Consider the following 24,264-nt stretch of genomic DNA (forward strand, 5'->3'; position numbering starts at 1 on the left):
GATTCATCAATTCTAAAAGCAGTTAGTCTTTCTGTGGGAATGGAAATGCTCCCTATCTTGATTGTGGTGGTAGTTACACATTTGTCAAACTAATTGAAATTGTAAATAGGTTAATTTTGTTGTGTATAAATTATACCTCAGTAAAGCTGATTTAAGGGGTGGAGGAATGAAGAGCCAAGACAACAAAACAAAATCCAAAAGTTAAAACTGATTTTTGAAAAACGATCAAGGATGAAGGATTTTAAAGAAAAAGGTTTTCTTTCAAAAGATGTTAACATTGATAGACGTTATGTTAGTGCTTGAACGTGATGGGGAATCTTTTTGTCAAAAATTAACCTATTTTAAAGTGAATTGTGGCTCTGGTCATATGCTCTTTGATTTTCTTTCTTTTTCTAAGCAGCATTTCCCAGCTCAGTTCATACTTGACTGAATACACTGATCGATTATCTGGGGATTAGCTAAGCCTTCTCATTTCCTGCTTTCCCTTTCTCCTCCTTTCCAGCAGGCCCTCGGCCTTTGTTGTCTGGCATGTGGACTCAGATAAGCTACCAGGGCATGTTTGTGTTAGAAAAATGGTTGTAGATGGAACAGTTATAAATAAACTGACAGGTTTTAAAGGTTACAGTCTTTGTTTTGGTATAAGTCAAAAAGAAAGAAGAATAAATAAGATATTTAAAACAAGACAGACTAATTTACATAGGAATGAAATAGGAAAATGTAAGTTTTTTTAAGGGTTTCTACTGCCCTTTTAACAGAACTATTTGAATTTGTTTATTGGCAGATTGAAAGTATTTGTTAGCTATAGTTGGATTCCTATTATTATGCAGGCTGGTTTTATTTAGATCAGTAATTTCCAAACCTGTATTAGTACTCCTCAAAAGTGCAAGTACTCATTCAATTTTAAAAATCTTCATGCTGCTAAAAGGTGTATTATTTTACTGTGTTTCCTCCTATACAGTTTTGCAGTTTAATTCAGAAAGCAATGATATTAAAAGGTTATCACCTAGAAAGAGAGGAATATATCTGGATTCACATAAAATAGGTATGCTCATCTTTATAAATGATGATGATTCAGTATAGTATTGTAAGCCAAATGCCTTTTTTCCTTAATCGTTGATGTTGGTTTCACATTGCCAGTTGTTTCAGGTACGAAGCAGTGCTGTTTTTTGAAATGGCCACAGAGTTGCCTAGAATTGTAGATTGCTAAAAGTTACCAGGGTGACTATTTTCTGGGTGCATGCTTTCAGCTCAATGTATACCAGTTTAGTGAGTGTAGACCTATTTATGTTGTTGTTGGAATCAGGCTTTAAATACTTCTCTATCATGAGCTCAAATTTTAGAAGGAAAAATACCTTAAATTGATGTGAGAGGTTTCTTATCTAGATTTTTCTTCTTGTTTAACAAGAATTTAACTTCCTGCTCACTATTGAAATGTCTGATTGTATAAATAAAAATAAAGTCTATTTTAAAAACACTAGCTCGCTTCTGAGTGAAGGCATGTTTTAAAATCTCCAGCCATGGTTCTGTTTGGGGAACTTGCTCACATTATTTAAACCACCAGAGTCAGGGAGGGCAGCCGACACCTTGTGCAGCTTGTTTACTCTGTCTCTCCCAGCAAGCTGTTCTCGGGGATGGCCCACCGGTTTGCAGGGCCAGCCTCCCTTTATAATTACACCAGGACATCACTTGCCTTTTTTTACTCATTCTCTCATGAGTGTACAGTGGAGTTGTGTGATATATCTCAGCAGATTGAAAGCAGAATCAGAGAGAATGTTTTCTTAAGTCAAACATAAAAGATTTGTAAAAACATAGATATTATTCATTTTCTAAGTTTTCTGCTTTAAAAATTAGAGCTGTTGTAATTATTTATGTTAACATGTAGTGGAGTTATTGTTAAATGAGTTAGTAAAAATCTTTAAAGTTTTATTTTCCAATATAGTAAATATTAACAGGTCACAAACCACACAAATTCTTTGATAATTTGGAAGAGAGTAAGGAGTTGTGAGTGTAGCAAATTTGAGAACAACTTCTGTAGAGTACATGTTGACTCAGTGAAATCTTTTCAAGATATTTCATCATCAGTTTTTAATAGCAAAATCTGTGTGATGTATCTTTAATCATAAGTTAATAATTTTTATTTTTGAAACACTGTGATAGCTTAATTTGTGAAACTTTCAGAGAATTTTGGACAGCTCCCCCCTTACCCCTTTCTTTAACTTTCTTTTTACTGCTGCAGCCTCTGACCTTTTCCTTGATGTGTGTGGAGCTCTCTAACATGCCATGTGCAACAAGTCATTAACTCCCCCAGAATTAGTGGAACCACTGTGACTATCATCAAACAGCAACCAAAGTATTGCAAAAAACTCAAACTTTATGCTCTGTGGTCTTAGTTCAAAAAAAAAACAATGGAATGTTTCATTCCATTTAGTAGGGATTAAGGGCGATTTGGCAATTTCTTATGGTGCTGCCTTACGAGCTGCTATTTTTCTCTTCCTTTACGGGGAAAAACCCTTTGGGCCAAACAGAAAAGTTGTGGTTATGGATTTACCAGATATAACAATAGCTGTGAATACTGACTTTTAGGGAGGTTTTATGTGGGTTTTGAGCAGCAGATTTTGGGGGCCCAAGTATAGGGCCTTAATTTATCTGAGAGATTTCAGCTTCCTAACCTGACCCTCAACAGCACTTTGGGATCTTTTAAATCCTGAATCTGATATTTAGTATTTTTTGTCAGGATGGTGTACATCAACAGGATACATGTGGGAAATCACAGGAGTGTTCTCTGGGTTGGTGTATCTGTCGCCATTTAGTAAGACTCCCTTTAAGTGTAGCTTATCTGTGTGTGTGACATAAATCTCACTCAGTTTAAGATTACAAGGGCAGCAGAGGTTACCTAGTAACCCCTGTGTCCTATTTTACAAGAAAGGCCAGGAAGTAGGAGTTTTCTCAAGTCTATTCCTGTACTCAGTTTTTGGTCACTCCACTACAAATATAGGAATTAGTTGTCTGAAAATTTTATTTGTCATACACAATGTAATCCTAGGTAGAATATACCATAGCAAGTCTTGACTCCATAGTGGGCAGTTGAGAGAGAATTTCATTTTCATGCATCTTGGTTCCACCAAAATACTCATTGAATTTTGTCCAGAGTAAACTGTAAAGATAATTAACCATAAAGGGCTTTGTTGAATAAATTGGACATCATCAAGAAACATGATTTTAAAAATTATTTCTGATCATCAGAGCCTGTGCTTTAGCACATTGTTAACTTTCATCATCTTTCTGGGGATTTGTGTGTAACCAGTTATTTGTACATCTTGGTTGTAAACACTGTTAAAAGTTACCTGCCCTCCCTGAGTTCTACCTTGTTGTTTCACCATCTGATACAAGGTGATTTAAGTCCTCTTTCAGACCCAGATACTGATGCAATCTCTTGAAAGCAGTTTTTTTGGATTGCGTACCACAGGTTTGGAAAATGAGCTGTAATCTTGATTCTGGTGCTGCAAAGCAGTAAGCAGCTTGGTCAAATGGATATGGCTTATTTCTCTGTTTCCTTCATTTATTTATTTATCTTTAAAGAAATAATCCATTATGATCATTCAGAATAGACCTTTGTGTAGTTCCAGGTTTTGTCCATTTGCAAATGTCAAAAAATGATAAATAGCCACTTGTGTTAGTCAGGGTTCTTCAAAGACACAGAACCAATGGGGGTGGGGGGGGGGATGGGGTGTGTGTGTAATAGGAATTCATAGGAATTGTCTCATGAGGTTATGGAGGCTGAAAGTTCCATAATTTGCTCTCTGCAAGCTGGAAAACCAGAAAAGCAGGTGGTATAATTCCTTCGAGTCTGACGCCTGAGAACTGAGGGGCCACTGATGTAAGTCCTGGAGTCCAAAAGCCTGGGAACAGGAGTACCAACGTCTGCTGGCAGGAAAAGATGAACATCCCAGCTCGAGAATAGAGAGACCTTGCCCTTTCTTCCCCTTTTTGTTCCATTCAGGCCCCCAGCAGATTGGAGGGTGCCCGCCCACATCTGAGGGCAGATCTCCTTCCTTAGTGAACTGAGTCAAATTGTCATCTTTTCCCAACACACCCTCACAGGTAGACCCCAAAATAACTTACTGGTTATCTGGGCATCTCTTTGTGCAGTCAGATTGACACATAAAATTAACCGTCACACCACTGAACAGGATTCTGTTAAAAACTCGTGTGGCTGCCAGACAGGAGAGGTGCTGCAATCGTAGTTTTTTCGCAGGTCAGGTGATTGCATTAGGAGGTGTGTGTAAATGGTGACTCCTGTGGATGATGGTCTTTCAGGCCCACTCACGCACTTAACCTGAGAACGCTGGAAGGGCATTTTAGGACAAAACAAGAATGGCTACTTTGTTTACTCAATGGCAATAAGAAATTTACTTGTGTTCACCCTCTTAGTTAAAAGGGAACAAAGTGTTTACTTAATCTGGAAGTACATTCAGGAGATTTATGTGTGACAGTGTTTGTTTATACAGGAGACACTCAGAGCCCTTTCACCTGCTTGAGAAGGAAGCTCTGGAGCCAGTGTTTAGGCATCTCCCCTAATCTCCTGGCACCCGAGTTGGAGCAGAACCCTGAATTGGATGGACCTGGCTGGCCTGGCGGCACTTAGGTTTTCCTGTAATGCTTTCATGGCCTTTTGAGCTGGAATGACTGTAAAGATGTAGATGAAGCTATATTTAGACATAAATAAAGAAAATCTTACATTCCTGGTGTTTTATGTTATAGAAGTAGAGTAGTGGCTTGAAACATTTCAAGGTATTTCCTGCCTGACTTCATTCTGACCGATCTCAGTCAGTCCTAGTGTTTGTCCCCAAAGCTGAATGATGAGTCTCCTGGAGGCATTTTCTCCTCTGCTGGCTTTGTGGCCTGACGACAATTCAGAGTTTGCATGGGTGTTGCTGAACCTCTAATATTCATATCACTGTGGGCCATCTTGTGGAAATGAATGAAAAATTTCTTCAAAAGGTATCTTCTTAAGCCATACAGTATGCAATTGTTAAGCCACTTCTACTTGCTAAATTTCTGGAAAAATCTTATTGGCTATTCGAGCTTTATAAAACAAATTTGGTCTGATTTCCCCTGAATCTGAGTCTAGATCTTTCATTATTTGAAATGTAAAATCTCAAGAACTAAACAGTTAAAAATTTGACTTTGAGAAGTTGTTCATTTGATGGTATCCATCTTCACGTCCTGGTTAGATTGTCTTTGGCCCGATCCCTGTCTATCACATTTGGTAACAGAGGGGCTGGAGTGGCCTGCTCGGAGGTCTGTGGAAGCCTTGATGCTACCTGCGAAGAGCTGGTAGGTGACTTATGGGGCCACGAAAGTCTTTATATAATGCAGGTGAATTTTAAATGATTGTTGTTCCTGTTCTGGTTTGGGGGCTCCTCCCTTTGGATAAAAGAATCTCCGAATTTATCTTGTTGGTAGTTTCTGAACACCTATCCCTTCTCTTCCTGCCCCCGCCTCCCTGTGCTTCCTTTATTTTTTAATGTTATGTTAAAACCTTTTCCCAGAGGATGATGATAAGGCCGGTCCTAGGAAAGACTCAGATTGGCTGTTTAAATCAATGAAAGTACTATATTAATAATCTTGAAAGATCTCCGACTTGGATCTTGTATTTGGGATGGTTTTGTTTTATGTTGTAGATAACAATGAACCAGTATTCCTTCAACGACAGCCTCCTGTTTGCTTTTCCTGTCTCAGCTGCCTTTCTTTCTCCCTAGTTTATTGTTGTCCATTATCTCATTCTGAATGTTTAATTTCAGTGCTGCTTTATTAATTCATTAATTCTGAACCTGCTGGCTGACATTCAGAGCTCCAGAAACCCTCCTCTGCTGCCAGCCACTGTCATGCCTGCTTTTCCTAGGGCCAGGTGGGGATGGGCTTGTTGTCTACGTAAATTAATCTCCCATTTCAAAGAAGTGCAGGCCAGGGATGTGGAATAATCTATAATTTAACCCCGAATCAGCTGCTTCCCCCTTTTTTGCACGGAGCCACCACTCCTGTGAAACTAAGCAGATTGGAGGTGCTCCTGTTTGGTGGTTTCCAACCACCTGGAATCAGTCAAAATCAATCTCCTCCTCTCTTTAAAGATAAAATAGTGGGAAATTATTTACTTCCCAGTGGGCTCTTCTCTGTATTCAGAAATATACCCCAGGGTGCCTTTGCGTAGGAAGCTTCTCACCACATTTTTCTGTTTAAAATGTGTCATTTATAACCACTCTGACCTTTATGCAATAGTACAATTATATCACTAGTCAATAATGAAGCATATTTGTCAGAACTATTTGATACGCTTCTCCAATTGTTGCAAAAGTGAAGATACTTCTGCCTAATTTGCTACATGATTTGTTTTTGTATTGCCATTACTAGCATGCTTTTGAATTAGAGAAAAGCAAATTTATAAGCCACCTCTTAATAGCTTCATGCCTCTTTTCATCTGTAAAACAGTGGTAGTAATATCCAGCATATATTGAGAACCAATCCACTCTACTTAAAGTCATTTATTTAATCCTCTAGAGACTATTATTTTTTCTTCCTCACTTTACATAGGAGAAAATTGAGGCTTGGAAAAGTCATTTCCCCGAAGTCACACATCTTAGTTGCAAAGCCATGATTCAGAGCCAGGTGGTATGTGTTGAATCAAATGATCTCTGAGTTCGCTTCTGTCTTTAATTTTCTACGATTTTGAGCGGAATCTGACTACTGAATAGTGGGAAGAAGATGAAGGTTTCCTATGATCAACGTTTGAGCAACACTGTGTCCGAGGTGGCTTTGGTAGCCTCTCCTGGGAGAGGGGCTTACTCTGTGCTGCCTTCTCTTGTTTCTCAGTGCACAGCAGTCAGCTTCCATGGACGATGACATTTTAATTTGTAAAACTTTCTTAGGATGGTAATTTCAGCTAATGCCGTTATGTTGTTGTAGAGAAAACACCCCCCAACCCCATTTTATCTGCTTGCTCTTGTCGGAGGAAGAAATCTAAGCATAAGTATGTAAGATGGAAGCGACCATAGAAATCATCTTGTTCTGTCCCTTCACTTGTCACATGGTTTGGTGACTCCACTAAGGTCACCCCCAACTATAATGATTGCATACCGGACTAGGATCCTCGGTTACCTATTTTGAGTTTAGTACCCTCTGAAACCACTTACTACCTCCCTTTATAGATGTTTAATCTTCAACCAAATTTCTGATCTACTTAGGAAGATGATGTCTATTTCAGCTAATTAAGTTTGTTTAGAACTTTTGTTTACCTTTGTTGTGCTGTGTCTGTGGAATTAAGAGCCTAGAGGCTTTTTTTAATGCAATGCTGCCACTCTCTGGTTATTGAGTAGTACTGCGTGAGAAAATCCAGTTGTCTTTCCACTGCCTTTGCGAAGCCTAATCTTAGGAGTCGTATCTCTAGGTACAAATAAACCAGAGCAGTAATTTGTGTGTGGAAAGGTGAAGGTAAATAAGACAGAGTCTGTGCTCCATAGACTCAGGGTGCTTTCATCAGCATCCGTAGCTTGCTGTGCTAGTCTACCGTATAACAAAAATGCAAATTAAATGTAGCAGTAAAGTGGAGGGAGACTGTAGCTCAGTCTGGGTGATTGGCAAACTCTGGAGAGATGACTTTGTGCCAGGCCTTGCCAGGTAAGTTCTTTTGAACTTACTGCCTTTAATGGCTTCACAATGTTTATAAATATTTATAAATAACACAGTTGATCAGTATTCACCAAAATGATTAAAAATTCAGATAGAAGGGTGAATTCATGTAGTACTATACAGTTAATGCCAAATAAAAATATATAACATTGAATGAGTTACTCAGACTGAGGAGATTTATAGATTGAAGTTTGGTCTCCTTAGTTTCCCGAAATGAGCAACTCTGAGACACCTGGTCAGAGGGCTGCCGTGGCTGGGATTTACAAAAAGGAATATTTGACCTTGTAATTGACTTGTGTGTTTTTGTGGTCCTGTGTGTCTCCCTCTGCCCGTTCACCTGTTTCCAGGGGCTTTGGTTCATGGGTATGGTATGCAGCTCTGGGCACCTGAAATCCTGTTCCTAATGCTGTTAGATTTTCCTTTTCAGAGTAAGAGGGACCACCTACTCATGAACGTCAAATGGTACTACCGTCAGTCTGAAGTTCCAGATTCTGTGTATCAGCATTTGGTTCAGGATCGACATAATGAAAATGGTAAATATGCCCTTCTGGTTTGCTTCTTACACTTTCTTAGCTCTGGCAAAGTTCTTCCTAAAAGCATTCATTAAATGGTAATAACTGCTGTGAAAATATTTCCTGAAAAAGCTTCTTATAAGGACATTACTGGAGAGTTCGTTGTTGTTGTTTTTTTTTCTGAGTCCTTTCATTATATTTTGCCTTAAAAAAGAAACAATCTGAGCATGTACTGATGGCATTTTTCTGTTAAACTTGGAATAGGGATAGGTCTTCTTTGGAAATGACAGTAATTTCATTTTTTATTTCTTTTCTCACCTGATGAGAACTAGTAATACTTAAAGCCCTACAGGATTGCATTTTATTTCTTTCCCCTGTCAACAGTCTGTATCATTGAACTTCTCTGTATTAAGGGTTTTGAACTTCAGTTTTCAAAGCAAAGCTTTCCTGAATGTTTTGGAATTCAACTTGCCTCTTGACTTTTAGAACAATAGGAAGGTTGTTCAGAGCATCTTTTAATTTTTTCTTCCTTTGGTGTTGTAGTTTCTACACAGTAACTTTATTAACTCATGAGATATATATATATAAAATGTGTATTACATTTGTTCAGATATATAATAGCCACTTTTTATTGATTTTTGAGGGTGCGAGGCCTAATTCACATTTGTTGCCCATTAATTGTATGTCACTCCCCACTTCCAGGTGAGGAAATTGAGGCTTAGAGGTGCTGAGGAAGTTGCCAAGGCCACAGATCTTCTAAGTGAGAGTTGCTGGGCAGGGGCCCAGTCCCCTCTTTGATGTCTGTGCCCTTTGCTCTTCATATCGCTGTTGGTGATAGGTTTTAATTCAACAAACTGGTGTCAGAAACAGTTTTGAAGAATGATAGAATGATGTTCTTTCATGTCTTCCTATTTTCTTCTTTGAAGCTGTAAAACCTTCTGTTAAAGTAGTTAAAGTATAGTTTGTTAATAAAAATAGAAACTTGGTCATTCTTTTCAATGGAAATTGTGATTTCACTCCATCCTGACTATTTAGCAATAAAAAAAAAGATGAAAGGATGACTAAATATTTAGTAGTTTATACATTGCTAAAATGTGATAGTTGTTTCTTTCCTTTTTCCCTTTTCTAAAAATTTGTGATCTTAATGCATTTCGGCAAACTGTGGGGATTTCAGTCAAAGGTATAAAACACATCCAACAGCATACTTTGTTTCTGTTATTCCTGTTATACATTATTCCTCTTCTCTGTTTTGCTGTCCAGGCCTGGTTATTTATTTTGGGAGGTGATCCTGAAAGAAAAAATTTGCAAAATTTTCCTAATTGTTTTGGGAAACCCAATTTTAATACCCTCTTAATGAATTAATTTTTTGACAGATTCTGGAAGAGAACTTGTCATTACAGACCCAGTTATCAAGAACCGAGAGCTCTTCATTTCTGATTATGTAGACACCTACCATGCTGCTGCCCTCAGGTAAGTGCCAGAAGCGTGGTCTTTCCTGTGGCAGAGGAGTCACTGATCTCGGGAGGCGGAGAGGCTAAGCTATTCTGGTCTGTTTTGATAATCATGATATTAACCAGATTACTCCTGTGGTCTCCGATGCCAACAGTCCAGTGTTAACTCTGTGTGTTACTGGGGTTTCAGAGATAGCCTGTATTTTCACTAACGTTTTAGCGGCGTGGGAGGGGGGCGATTTTTTCTTTTCCTTTTTTAATACTCTCTTTATAGTTTTTTTTATTTTTATTTCCTTGAAAATTATTATCCTGGTATCCATTGCTAAAGCATTTAGGGTGAAGTATTATGATGCTCTGCAGATTATTACCTAAAGATTCAGTCACTGCCCCCAAAAAACACAGGTAAAGAAATGGAAGAAAGCAATATGGCATTATGTAATTAATTGAACATGTTACTAATTATTCATCTAGGAAAAGTTTGTAGGATTTTCAATGACCTATTCTTTCAATTCTCTATGTATGAACAATTTTCTACTAAAAAGCTTGGGGTAGGGGGAACATACTGAGGTGGAAAGTAACATTGCAAGCTCCTCTTAATGTCTTAGGTAATTAGGCCAAAAAGTGACCATGAGCCCCTGCTTTGTGCCCTCTGGTATTTTCTTTCGTCTCTCCCTTTCAAGAAAATGATACATACATATTCCGGCCTATTTTGTATATAAAGTGGAAGACTTTGGGCTTCTTAAGTGGTAGAGGAAGTAAGGCAAATAATAACTTTCCTCACTGAAAATAATAAAGTGATGGAAGAACCACTTTATTTGTTAAAGTATATAGATTTTTTCTAAAAAGGCCACAGGGATATACTGGCTTTTAGCTTAACTACAATGAGATAAAATAATTTCTCTATTATGTTACTCAGATGGTGTTGCTAAAACCATCTGGAGCCTCTTGCGCAGAGCTACATAGCAAAAGCCATTTATTTCAAGGCAAATTTGTAGCAACTTTTAATATAGGGCAGGTTTTGGCAAATTTCGGAGGCAGCTAGTCTTTCATATGGTCTCTATTGCAACTTCTTGCCTCAGTCGTTTTAGCATAAAAGCCACAAGCAACATGAATGAGGCAGCTGCGCTCCAATAGAACTTTATTTATTTATGGGCACTGATATCTGAATTTCTTTTAATTTCCGCATGTCAGGAGGTATATATTTTTCCTTTGATTTCTTTTTTTTGCCACTTAAAAATATAAAAGCCATTTATAGTTCTTGGGCTCTATAAAAACAGGTGCTGGGCCAGATGTGGCATGTGAGCCATAGTTTGCCAAACACTGCTATAGGGGAAGAAGTGTGTGTGTTTAGAGTTGGCTTCCTATAGGACTTTATAGATAAATTTGCAGAATTCCCATGATATTTATAAACTTCTTTCATAGTTCCCGCAAACTTTTTATGTCTTTGTGGCAGTGGCTTATAGATCTTAAACACCCATGACGAACAAAGCAAGTTAATGGAAGATTGGCTAAGCTGATGAAACCATTAAATTGTTAGCTAAGACAAGTAGCTTGATCCTGAGATTTTTTCTTGTCCTGCTTTACATACTTTTTCCTCCTCTTCCTATCTTGTTTCATTTGTTGAGATAAATGATTTCAAGCAACTTAGAGTTGAAGTTAAATAAATATATGAGATATATATGTAACTCCAATTATTCAACATGTTTTCACATAATTGCTTAGGATGACTGTATTTGAATATCAGAAGATACTCAGATTTGTAGAGTCTTTTCATACTATATTAGCATTTCTAGAAGAACTAGTTGTCTCAGATAATTCCAGCTGGACTCAGATGAATAAAATTATTTTTACAATAGGATATATTTCTGGAGATGTGTTATTGTATAGGCCACTATCCCATCACTAGCTACTAAGGGCTGGAGTGCTAAAGTGGAGATTCCTTGCCTTCTTTTCACTGTGTATATGACGAGAACCCTTACTGATTAGTTTGTTTCTCCTATGGTATTTTTGTCAAAGGGCCATAAAGTGGTTTTATAAAGCTATCATATTAAATATGATTAGGTTAGTTTCAAATAGACACCTCTTATAGTTACTTAACAATTTTTCTTTTTAAATATACCAGTCACATCATTAGTGAAAGATCTGGCGTGTTAGCTGCTTAGTAAATATTTGTGGGCGTATTGACATTTGTCCACATTTGGAACTCATCTCTGTGGGTCTTACCGCGCAGTAGTCTTGCCTGGTTCTTGGTGGCAGAGTGCACACTGTGAGGTCATCTCCAGTAGAAGAAGAATTGAATGGCAGTGCCCCCAGGACTCTCGTTACACCTTTTCTTTTCACCAAAGCTGGATTTCTGTAACTTTTTTTTAATTAAAGATTTTACTTATTTTTAGAGAGAGGGGGAAGGGAGGGAGATAGAGAGGGGGAAGGGAGGGAGATAGAGAGGGAGAGAAACATCAGTGTGTGGTTGCCTCTTGTGTACCCCCTACTGAGGACCTGGCCTGCAACCCAGGCATGTGCCCTGACTGGGACTCCAACAGGCAACCCCTGTGGTTCATAGGCCAGCACTGAATCCACTAAGCCACATCAGCCAGGGCTAGATTATTTGGAAGAATTAAGCTTTTCCTTCTAATTTTCCTTCACCATTTGTCCATAGAAAGATTTTTTCCTTTCTCCATTGATGTAAAGCAGTATTGCCAAAAATAAATTCAATTTTGAAAGAGAGACAAATAATCCATAGGCATATGAAAGAGGATCAAGTGACTGTAATGGGGAAAAAAAAAAAAACCAAAAATCATGGAGAACAGAAAAGAAAAAGGAAAGAAAAAGACTGATAGTGTTAGTGCTTAGTACCATTCTTAAAGATAAAAGTGCTCAGCTTTTGGATTCATTGGGTTTGCGGTATCTCTGAGGAGACTCTGTCCGTGCTGTTCATTCAGGAGGAAAGCGATGTAGAACTTTCTCATACAGGGTGGTGCTAGGCTTGAGTTTTAAGAGGAGAGAGCTTTGTCCTTTAGCCTCATGAATCAAGAGGAAAGCAGAATTCCTCTGCAGCCTTTTCTGTGGAAATTGAGATTGTAGCATTTCTATACCCAAAGTAGGTTTATTTCCAGAAGAGACTGGGATCTTCACAGTTGTAGAAACCTGCACTGAGGACCTGCACTGCTGCTGTACTGCTGCCCTGAATTCTTGCCTGGGCTGCTCTCATCCTTACTTTTCAAGCCAAGTTTCTACAACTATTTCCTTGCTTCATTATATTTATTGATAACCATACAGTAAAGCTAACCATATAGTAAAAGTTTCTTGCGTATTTCTGAGTTCTCTTTATTTCCAGGGAAGTGTTTTTGGCCGACCTTAGTATAATAGAAAAGTGCTGCATTGAAATTAGACTTCATTTTGAATCCTGGCTCTGCCACATCATTTTGTGACCAAGGCCAAGTTTGTTAACCTTTGAGCCATCCTTTTGATAAACTTATTGAAGGTCACAGGATTAAGTGCCAGAACCCTGCACCAAGCACACATCTTCTGGACACACATCTCCCGGTTCTGTATTCAGTAGGATAAGGTGTGTAAACAAGTCTCTCACAGAGTGTCTCATATTCAATAGTGTGAGTAGTGCTTATGGTCATTTAACCTGAATTGGGTTCTTAAAAGCATAAAAGGAAGAAAAGAAAAAGTGAAATTTAATGTAATTCTGTGTCTAGTTATTGATGTTACAATTATATAGCATCCATTTATTTTTGTTTTCTGTGGCTTTATTGAATGGATTAATTGGCTACACAGATGATTTCAGGGGTCGGGGGAAGAGTTTTAGCTCAAGGAGCCATCACTAGGTGCTCCAAGAATGAATAGATAAACCTGTTCTGAGAATGAGCAGATAAGTTTTATTCAACTAAATAAAAAGTGTAGCTTGCAGCTTGACTGCTATGTTACTTTTTTTACCCTAAAGATAATCTTTTATTGAATGTCAGAGGACCTAGAGCACTGCTTTTGAGCAGACTGTGAACTGTGACCTGTGCGGTTTTAACAGTGAGTTCTCCAGTACCGATTGTGGGGGCAGCATAGGAGAGCTAAACATCTTCTGGGCTTGAGGTCTCTTTTCCAACTTTCTCATCATCTGCTTCCTACTTCAAGAAATCATGTTTGGGAAAAAAAAAATCCTAAAATAGGCCAGGTTACAAGCTGTCATCTTACTAGGAATTTATATTATAGGAGTATGTTTTAGAATATATTTTCTGGAAATCCAGGGCCAAGAAATCCTAAACTAGCTATTTAGAGCGTCTAGTTTCTTCATTCTGAATTAATTTATTGCCTTTGTTACGAGGAGCCAGCATCAATCTCAAATCTAATTAAGCAAATTCTTTTAAAAATGCTAATATCTCATTAAAAAATACATGATGACCAACTGGGATTTATTTCAGGAATGCAAACGTAGGTTACTACTAGAGACTTTGTTAATATCATTTATCAAGTTAATAAAGCTAAGGGAAAAAAACATATCTCTAAAGACTATGATTATTTCTAAAGCTAGGATAATATTTAATGGTAATACCTGAGAGACATTTCCACTGGGATCAGGAGCAAAGCAAGATGCCACTATTTCCCCCGTTGTCTTAGAGGTACAGTTCAATCAGATGTTTAAGAAAGGGTAAAGAAGCAAAACTATGTTTATTTGCAAGTAACAGCATATCTGGAAAATCTCAGAGAATCAATGATTAAACTATATCAGTTACTAAGAATTCAGTCAGTTAACAGGCTATAAAAATAATGTATAAAATTCAGTATCCTCCATATAATCAAACGGGAAGCAAATAGAGGACATAACTAATGGCAGATAAAGTCCTATTTATTACAGCTTCATAGTTATTTATCAGATGATATCCTTCTATTGCTACCGCTCTTGTGTTTCCCTAAACCAGTTGCATGGTCCTCCCCAGGGAACATTTGGCAGTCTCTTTAGATACTTTGATTGTCACAGAGGTTGTGGGGGGGTGCTGTCAGGTAGAGGTCAGGAACGCTGCTAAATGCAGGACAGCCCCTGACACCAAAGTGTCAGCAGCACTGAGACTGAGAAACCTTGTCTTAAACATACTTAATTTCTAATGCCTGTGTTAAGAATTGTGGATTAGTAGGGGTTTTATATTTTTAATTAATACATCAACTAATTACTCCAGTTTAAGGGTATACTTAAATTTGAGCAATAGTGAAGAATAATAAAAGAAGAATCACTTTCCTTTTGTAATGAACAGTGATAGTGAAAACTTACTTTATGTAGCACTGAATAGTATACAAAGTTACATAGGCTTCTTAGTTGATCTTAATGTTTTTATGAGATAGATACAGTAGGTATTTTTATCTCTTTTTTTTTCCTGTCTTCAGGGACTAAATCACTTTAGGTAGATGGATAGTAAGTTGTAGAGTGAGTTCATTCTTCATCTGTTAAAGTGATCTTGATTCACTTTTTCTTAATTCCAGCTGAATACTGGAGGGATATAGGTCCCGGGCCTGGCGAGTTAATGCTCACTCCATATTTTCTTTAACTGTCTCTTGTTATACCTACCAGTCAGTGCTTTCAATGGAACTTTCTGCAGTGATGAAAATGTATAAATCTGTGCTGTTCAGTATGGTAGCCGTTAGTCACATGTAGCTATTTAAATATATACTAATTAAGATTAAATAAAATTGGTTGGAGCACTGTCCTGTACACCAAAAGGACACATATCTAGGTTGCAGGTTCAGTCCCCAGTCAGGGCATGTACAGGAGGCAGCTAGCTGATCTCTGTTTCTCTCTCACATCAGTGTTTCTCTCCCCCCCTTGCCTTTCCCTCTCCCCCCCGCCCCCCCCCACTCCCTCCATCCCCCTCCTTTCTCCTCCTTCTCCCTCCCTTCCTGTCCCTCTCCTTCCTCCCTGCCAATCAACAAACATATACTCGGGTGATGACTAAAAAAAAATTAAATAAAATTTGAAATTTATTTCTCTTTAATTGTGCTACCCACATTTCAAGTGCTCGACAGCTGTGCATTATCTTCTAATCGGTTCCCAGTGGAACTTTAACAAAGCAATAGAACTTCTATTTAATTTTATAAGTGGCCATTGTTAGAGCCCATCTTAGCTTCTGCCCAGTACTGAGGCTTTGGTCACAGTTACTTAAGCCTTGTGGGAAAGGAAGATAATTGCTTTTTCATTTCTTGGCAGGAAGTGAATGAATGTCCATGTCCATGCAGATATCCCTCAGCCAGTTTCTTTTACTAACACCTTGGCCATTAGCTGGGGTGTATGTTGGTAATATCCAACTCATGGAGTCCTATGGGAATGGAATGCCTGTTCAAGCAGCGGGAGCACATTCCAGGAAGGGTCCTGGTGTGCTCTTGACATGCCAGTTCCATCTCCTTTAACCACAGCCTTCACCTTCCACTTGGCATAAAATTTAACTTCTGTGACCACGAGGGAGTTGAAATTCTTAAAACCTTCCTGCCTTCTAGGAAATAAACCTCCTTACCCTCTAGGATATTATCCCAACATGTACACACCCACGTGTACATGGGTGCTTTTTTTTTTTTGCATGTGCTTGTGGTTGTAGTGGAAAAGTGAGCCCTGCTGCATGGTATCATGCTTCTGACATTTACATTTGGTGCATGAAAACATGGCTTAAGGAGTTCTGCAGTACTGAAGAGTTTTCAGCTATACTGTGGTTTAACTTTTGTTAGTAGATGAACCTGGAAACCTACTCCTGCAATATTTCTCATGGGAAAGTGTTTCCAACTTACAGACATTTAATGTTATTTAAAAATTGAAAGTTTCTGTTTGTATATTAGGAACCATCTATATGTTAAAAAAGTTAAAAATTGCTCTGTTTTAATTTTCAAGTCAGTTTGTTTCTTGTATGTTAAAAGAGAAAAAAATATATTTATCAGTTATATATTCTGCCTGTCATAAGGTGGCAGGAAGAAAAGGCCAATTTTGCTTTGATGATGTAGAAGGGCTTTAGGCGGATATTTCGTAATTTAACTGTGGTTTTAATTTTCCCTTATACTTCTAGTTTAATATCCTCTCATCACAGTCCTGCCCTCAATTTATCTTTGTGGTTTAATTTTACTCTATGACTAAAATGTTGAGATAAAGGCAGTTAGGGCCCTGGCTGGGTAGCTCAGTTGGTTAGAGTGTTTTTCCAGTACACCGAGGTTACAGGTTCAGTCCCTGGTCAAGGCACATGTAAGGATCAACCAGAGAATGCATAAATAAGTGGAACAACAAATTGCTGTCTCTCTTTCTAAAAATCAGTAAATAAAAAGTTAAAAAGCAATTAAGTTGTAAAGTTGTAGGTTAAACCAGTCATGAAACAAAAATATATATAGTACTGAACATTTTCTTCTTTCGGGAACTCCCAATTTTCTGAGCAGATTATTAGGGAGTTTGTAGCTATAGTCTATGTGTTATTAGAGTAATGTGGATTTAGTCATATCTTCTCCTATCCATACCCCTCCAATAGTATTTTGGTTCTCAAAGCAATAGAAGATATTACTAATGTATTTTTGTTTGTTTATTTTCAGAGGGAAGTGTAACATCTCTCATTTTTCTGACATATTTGCTGCTAGAGAGTTTAAAGCCCGAGTGGATTCATTTTTCTACATATTAGGCTACAACCCTGAGACAAGGTGAGAATTTTTGCTTTTCTTGCTTTGTATGTATGTGTACACATCTGGGAATATACTAGTAAGATATTGAAAAAAGAAAAAAAGACCCCAAAAGCCTATAATAAACCTCTTTGGAAAAAGTTGTAATTAATGTCTTTGGTGTCTTCCTACTAAAACGGGGGAAAAAAGCAACATGGGAAAATTTGGGTTTAGAGAGGGCAAGATAAAGACATGTTTAGTTGATCTGTGTTTTGAACTTACTATGAATTGGCAGATTATTACATTTTGACACACCTTCCATAATACCATATTGAAAATACTAGGACCTTTTGGAAAGTTCTTTGGTTAATCATTTGTTTTATTCACTCAGTAAAACCGTAGAAACACTCACTGAAATATCTCTAGTAGGACTATTGGTATGAGATCTAGTTCTTGGTAAGATCTATGTAATAGGTAGAATTATTTATTTTTTATTAAGGATAAAAAAGAAAGAATGTTAGCAGATAATCAAGTAGTCTATGCGTGGGACACCCAAGGCATAATCTACAAATATAAGGATTTAGAAAAAAATAAAAGATGCTTGGCTCAAGAATATAAGTTGAAGCACTACATTAAATGTAATGTAGTTCTACCTTTTCCTAGAGCATGCTGAGAAATTATATGTAAAATTTAGAATGTTGCTATTAACATAGTCAACCTTAGGTCAATAGTAGGCCATGTAGTCCTTTGCTGTGGTTTTAAGAGGCTTCATAAAGCTTTAGTGGGGCATATATATTAGCATCTCTCTCTGTAAGTTTACTAGACAGGAGCTATAATGGTAATAATGTAATGGTCACCTTTTCTGGCTTCTGAAAATAGTGAATTTGAGCTTTTATTTTCTTTTTCGAAGTTTGCCCTGTTCCAATGACAAAGAGACTGACCAATGGTAATATTTCAAAATCATCTTATATTTTGAAATGTTCATTCTTCATGTGCATGTATTGACTGCCCTGGTCACATCTTCCTGTTGCCCAGATGAAGCGTGGAACACTTGAACTTGGATTTTTGTCTAGATACAAGGAGTCTGTTATTTCAATGATGTCATGTTTAGCTATTTGATAAATAGTTGTCATATTGCACAAACTAGATTGTATCAGTCAATTGACTAAATTGCTTTTGTGTTTTAATGTTTGGTTCTTAGGTTTTTCACAGCCAACTAAATTATGTTTTACTGGTTTAGGTTATGCAACTGTTTTTGCTGAATGCTTATTGAAAGTGGTATGTTGCTTACCTTTGTAAGCTAGAGACTCATAATTTCCTGTATTATTTTCACTGTGTATTGTTGGCAGTCATCCAGAGTGATACTTCCCATTTGTTTTAAAATGTGGGTTACGTATACAGTAGGAGGATATTTTTTGTCTCTCACCTGAAAAAGCAACACGGAGCCATGCCTGTGCAACGTGTTTACAGGCCCTGCTTTCAGAGCACGTCCGAGAGCACGTTGGCTCTCCTAGCCACCGTTTACCGTTTCCGTGCTTGTGGTCCCCATGTCCAGCTTGCGCTTGGTGTATTGTAAGTACTATAGGGGTGATGGATGAATTGAAGTGAACAAATATTTGAATGTCTACTTAGAAGTAAAGTTTGTGGCAGACCTCAAACTCCTCAAATTGAGTGTAAAAACTGTGTCAGTAGAGCCAGTGTGGCCTACTGCCCTGGCTCATTAGTTTTCCACTGTGAACGCCTTCATACCTGTGAGCTCGAGGTTGGGTGTACAGTCCCTGCAGCTTCTCAGATGATCAGAGGAGTGTGTGTGATTTAACAGACTGTCGAAAACCTGTGTTTCCTTCACCTGGTTATGAACAACCCAATCTTTAGAATGCTCAGGGCGCATTTCCTTGCAGAGCTGACCTGCTACCTCTATTTCTCTGTTTCAAGTTTGTGAGGAATGGGGCTCTGTGATGAGCTGGTGTCTGGGTAGTTCTTCCCCCATATGAATGCGGGCTTAGTATATAATCATAGCTATGTGGTGCTGTGTGCGGGCTCGTGGCGCGCTGAGTCATTTCGAGAGGAAATGTCAAACTGTGGCAATAACCCTGGGAGGCAGTGTGAGATCGCTGGAAGGTAAAGAATGGTGATTCTGTGGTTTCGGACTTTGATGGCTGGTCCTCTCCTCTTAAATAATGCAGGAACTTTGCTCTAAGTGAGCAGTTGAAATTGCAGCTTCAGATAGAATTCTTATTCCTCATAGCAAATTTTCTGATAGTTTGTCAGTTGATTTATTGTGTTATTTTCCTTAACTTATTTAGCATATTAGCAAGCACTGAAACTGGAGTTGGGGGTTTTTTTCCCCCATGTTTATTGTATAAGTCTTTCTCAAACCCCAGTGTTTGGCTACACTTTTTTCCCTAATCTAGTTATTGTAATGTTGTTTCTGGTCAGGGACCTATTATCCAGAGCTTTTGATTCTGAGGGTATTAGTTTTTTAAACACATGTATGATAGGGGGAACAGACTCGTCATTGTCTTTAAACTTTGAGTGGTCCATAATCTGTTATCTTTAATTCTCCAGTCTGAACGCTCTGAAAAAAAATCCAAAGATTTTTATGCTCAATTCAGTGCTGACATTTAATTGTCACACTTGACTTGAACAGGTATGAGGCTGGTCTTAATTTTGTTCACTTTGTGTGAGTTTGCACAACTTGTGCAACAAAAGTGATAATGTGATAGGCTTGTGATCATTTCTCACGCTATTGGGGTATTACATATTATATAGTATATTCACTATAGTTCCTTTCTAAATCCAAAAGGTTCTGAATTCTGAAAATCCTCTGACCCTGAGAATGTTAGCTAAAGGATTGTGACACTGTATTTTTGCTAGCCATGATGTTTAAGGAACAAACCTTAATTGGGCAAAATGGGGGCAGATATTTCTAGCTTTAATTAGGACATAAACTACAAGGGACTGACAAATGAGAGAGGCTTGAATCTAATGTTAGCCTAAACTTTGAAAGCTTAGGTAATTGGGCTTTGCTTTTGGAGTTTGTTTTGACATTTCTGCACTCAGGGTGGTGTTCACTTTTGTTTTATGTACAAGATTCATCCCAGATTGGCTTCTTTAGTCAGCATTCTCTGACTCAGGCCGTGAATTAAGAGGGGAGGAAGGAGGTAATGGTAATGGTAATGGAGTCCCAGAAAGTACAAATGATAGTGGCCACTTGAGAGGAGGTACCTTTCTCTTTAAATTAGGAAGCATGAACTTGCCCAAGAACCAGTCCATTTGTTTCCCCTTTATTTTAAGTGTTCTTTAGGTCCCCCAAGAACATTGAGGGATAATGAAGAAACATATAATTTAAAATGTAGCATTTTGTATTCATAGTTAGTGATACACGGTCTCTTTCTCCTCCCTTCCCCATACTGTCTTTATTATAAAAGCATCAGTAGTCTTGGTCTGTAGTAAGTAACATCTGATTATTTTCTTGGTTCTTTGTATTTTCAACATGAGTCTTAGTCATCAGGTGGAAGTCAAGTTGAGGGCTCAGATCTGATCTATCTTACCCAGAAGGTACTGTTCTTGATCAGCTGTGCCCTCTCCACTTTTCTTCTTCTAGGGAGGATCTTTTTTTTTTTTTTTAAAGCAATAATGGCTTAAGGATTATTATCGTTGTATTTAGTAGCAATCATAAAGGGAGGCATTTGCAAGGTTTTAGATTTAATCTCTCCCTCACTGACAATGGCAATAACGTTACTAATAATAGCTACAGTTAGTGAGAGCTGCGTGCCAGACACTGCTCTGAGTGTTGTACTTGTGGAACTCATTTTATTCTACTTGGTTTTGAAGCAGTCTCAGTCTTACAGAACAGTTGCAAGTACAGTAAAAGACCCTTTCTCAACTGGACCATGTGAAACTATATTGTCACCATGAAGCTATATCCCATTCTAATACTTTGTGTATGTCCTGTGAACAAGGGCATTTTCTTACATAACCACAATGCAGCCCTCAAAATCAGGGTAGTCATAGTGAAATATTACACCATCGATTTCTCACACCCAGCTCAAATTTTATGACCTTTATAGCAAAACAGTTCATGCAGTTCATCATAATGAATTTAGTTGTGATACCTGTTTAGTCTCCTTCAATCTAGAACAGTTTCTAAGTCTTTTCTTCACTTTGTGACCTTGGTTCTTTCGAAAATTATAGGCTAATTATTTTGTAGACTGTCCCTCAGTTTGCATTTACTAATAAGGAAACTGTCAGTTTCCTTAGTATTAGATTTAGATCATCTTTGACAGGAACATCACAGAGGTCATGTGTTCTTTTTCTGCATCCTGTCGGGCGGTACACAATTCTCTTTTGTTCCATTGCTGGTAACATTCACTTTGATTGGTTGATCAAGGTGTTGTCTGCGGGCTTTGCGACTGTAAAATTTCTTTTTCCTTTTATAATTAATGACCATTTTGTGGGTGTTTGCTTTGAGACTATATAGATATCCTCTTCCTCATCCAGCTTTCAACTTATTTATTTATATCAGGATGGAAAATTGGCTGTTTTAATCGATTGTTTATTAATCATTTTGAGGTCACTTTGTCACAGATTTTGGAGAATGACACTTGGAAACCAGGATCTGGCACTGGGTATGCTCATTATTTTGTATTGCTGCTCTCAGGCCTTTGAGTAAAGCTGGGCGGGGAGGAGAATGTACCCTTTTATAACTTTATTTCCATATCTTTGTGTACCCATGACTTCATAGCAGATTCTCCAATTCTAATCTCACAGGCTTCCTACTAGTTTTGCCCTCTTCTTTTTCTTTCTTTCTTTCTTTTTTTTTTTTTTTGGTGTGTGATCCTCATCTTTAATAGTGAGAAACTTTATTTCATTATCCTTGATATCTTTACTTCAGTTTTCTAGCGCTGGCCTTGCTCTCTCCCACACATGGATGGGTTTTGACATCTTCAGTTGTATCTTCAGTAGATTTAGCATTTGATATTTCTTAGTGTGACCTCAAGCAATCAAATTTGTAACATTGTCTGTTCAAGGCATATCGGATAACGTCTCCTGCCACCATGTAGTGAAGCTTGCTCTGTGCTACGTCCTTTCATTCCAGTAACAGTTCGGTGAGGCTGGCGCTATCTTTATTTTGTGAACAAGGAAATTGATATTATATTAAATGGCTTAAGGCATACAGTCAGTAAACAGGAAACCCCAAGCCTGTTTGACTCCAAAGCTTGTATTTTTAACTTACGTGATTTCATTATAGATAGATTCAAGTACAAATTAACTTTTTTGTAGCCATGTTGGAAGATATTTTAGTTTTTTTAATGAAGAAAAAAGTGTGCTCTCTAGAGCATAACTTGACAAATACATAAGTTGAAGAAGCAAACAAATAATATATAATTCTGTAATACATATTTGTGTTTTTCCTTGAATATACATCTGTGTGTTTACAGGTATGTATTAAGACTGTAATTATAATAATGTTTATATAGAACATATATGCCTTTATTAAATTACTCTTTTATTATAAGCATAGTACCATGTCATTAAAACATTTTACAAAAATATTTGTAATGAACACCTTGTATACCATCGTAGGGATGTCCCATTATTTATCTTTTCTCATATTTTGAACAGTTGTGGGTTTTTAAATACTTGGTTATTCTAAATAACAGTGTGACCATCTTTCTCCCCCCCCCCCCCCCCCCCCATATAACTCTATACTTCAGCTGAAAAGTGACAGCCTGGAGTTCCTTTATTTAGATTAATTTGGACTTGAGTCATTTCAAGTTTGACTTCTGCTGTAGTGAAGTCACCTTTTCTACTTATCACAGGTGGAAGAAAGAGGAAGTAGGTAAAAATGCATCCCTCCTCCCTTTGAAGGCAATTTTCATAAATTGTTCAGGATACCCTTTTGTTCTCATTAGAGCAAAAAGAAATATATATACACAGTGCTTCACAGGTTAATTCTACCAAGTTCCAGAGGACAGAGAAAGATGGTATAGGTTAATCGAGTCATTTTATGAGGCTGGTAAACCTTTATACCAAAACCAGATAAAACAGTGTAGGTCAGTCTTACTTACAGACATGCACGTAAAATGTCTAAATACAATATTAGAAAATGGAATTTAGTAATGCATTAAAATACACTTGTCCAAGTTGGATTTATAAAATATAAGAATGGTTTAATAATAATTTATCTGTTAATATATTTTACCACTTCAGCATATTGAAGAAGAAAAAATATGCAATCATATTGGTGTAGTAAAAGCACTTGGTAAAATTTTACACCCTTTCAATGGGGGGTGGGAGGGACTCAGCAAATTAACTGTAGAATGAAACTTCCTTATTCTGACAGATTACTTACTAACAACATACAACAAGCACCATACTTAAAGGTAGAATGTTGGAAGTATTCTCTTTAAAATCAGAAACAATTTAAGGATTGCTATGTCCATTAAGACATGAAAAAGGAAATGTGGGAGAATAGAGAATGAAGAAATGAACCTTTGTGAATACAGTGTAATATTGTATTATAGAAAATCTGAGAAAACGTGAGCACATTCTTAAAACTGGTAAGATGAGTTTATGTGCTTTGCCAGATATAAGATCAGGATATATAAAACCCTTCCATTTCCACAGTAGGGACAATCAGAAAATAAAATTTAAACAAACTTTCTGAAAGCCTCCTTTATTGATGGGAAGTTAGTGCTGATTAGAGGTCAAATAGAATATCTTTTTTTCAAGTGTTTTCTTCTAAAGATTTCTTAGTTTTCATTGCTCTTTCTGCTCTACAATTTTTTGTTAGTCAATAAAACATTTTGGGCATTCTTATATTTCTGGTAAGTAGAAAACTTAAAAGACCTAGGAAACTTCTATGTTACAACTCTTGACTTTACTTTTGGCAAACATAGATATTCTGCTCACAGAATATTAAGTATTGTGAGTGAACAAAGAGGTTTTTCAGTTTCATGTAATAAACCTTTTTAATTTCAGGAAGAATCTCCTAG

The 24,264-nt window shown here is 37.4% G+C and overlaps 1 protein-coding gene across 4 annotated transcripts in view; it reads left to right on the plus strand.

Annotated features, from left to right (window-relative positions):
- Positions 1–24,264, plus strand: part of RERE (arginine-glutamic acid dipeptide repeats) — a 373,240-nt gene that overhangs the window by 217,734 nt on the left and 131,242 nt on the right. For all 4 annotated transcript variants that reach the window (XM_054579811.1, XM_054579813.1, XM_054579814.1 and 1 more), the window contains 3 exons: positions 8,114–8,219; positions 9,572–9,668; positions 17,201–17,305. In XM_054579811.1, the coding sequence (XP_054435786.1) occupies positions 8,114–8,219; positions 9,572–9,668; positions 17,201–17,305 (308 nt within the window). The remainder of the gene's footprint in view (positions 1–8,113; positions 8,220–9,571; positions 9,669–17,200; positions 17,306–24,264) is intronic.

This window comes from Pteronotus mesoamericanus, unplaced genomic scaffold, assembly GCF_021234165.1.
Source record: "Pteronotus mesoamericanus isolate MK-2021 breed Mesoamerican mustached bat unplaced genomic scaffold, CSHL_Meso_final contig_557, whole genome shotgun sequence".
Taxonomy (NCBI): Eukaryota; Metazoa; Chordata; class Mammalia; order Chiroptera; family Mormoopidae; genus Pteronotus; species Pteronotus mesoamericanus.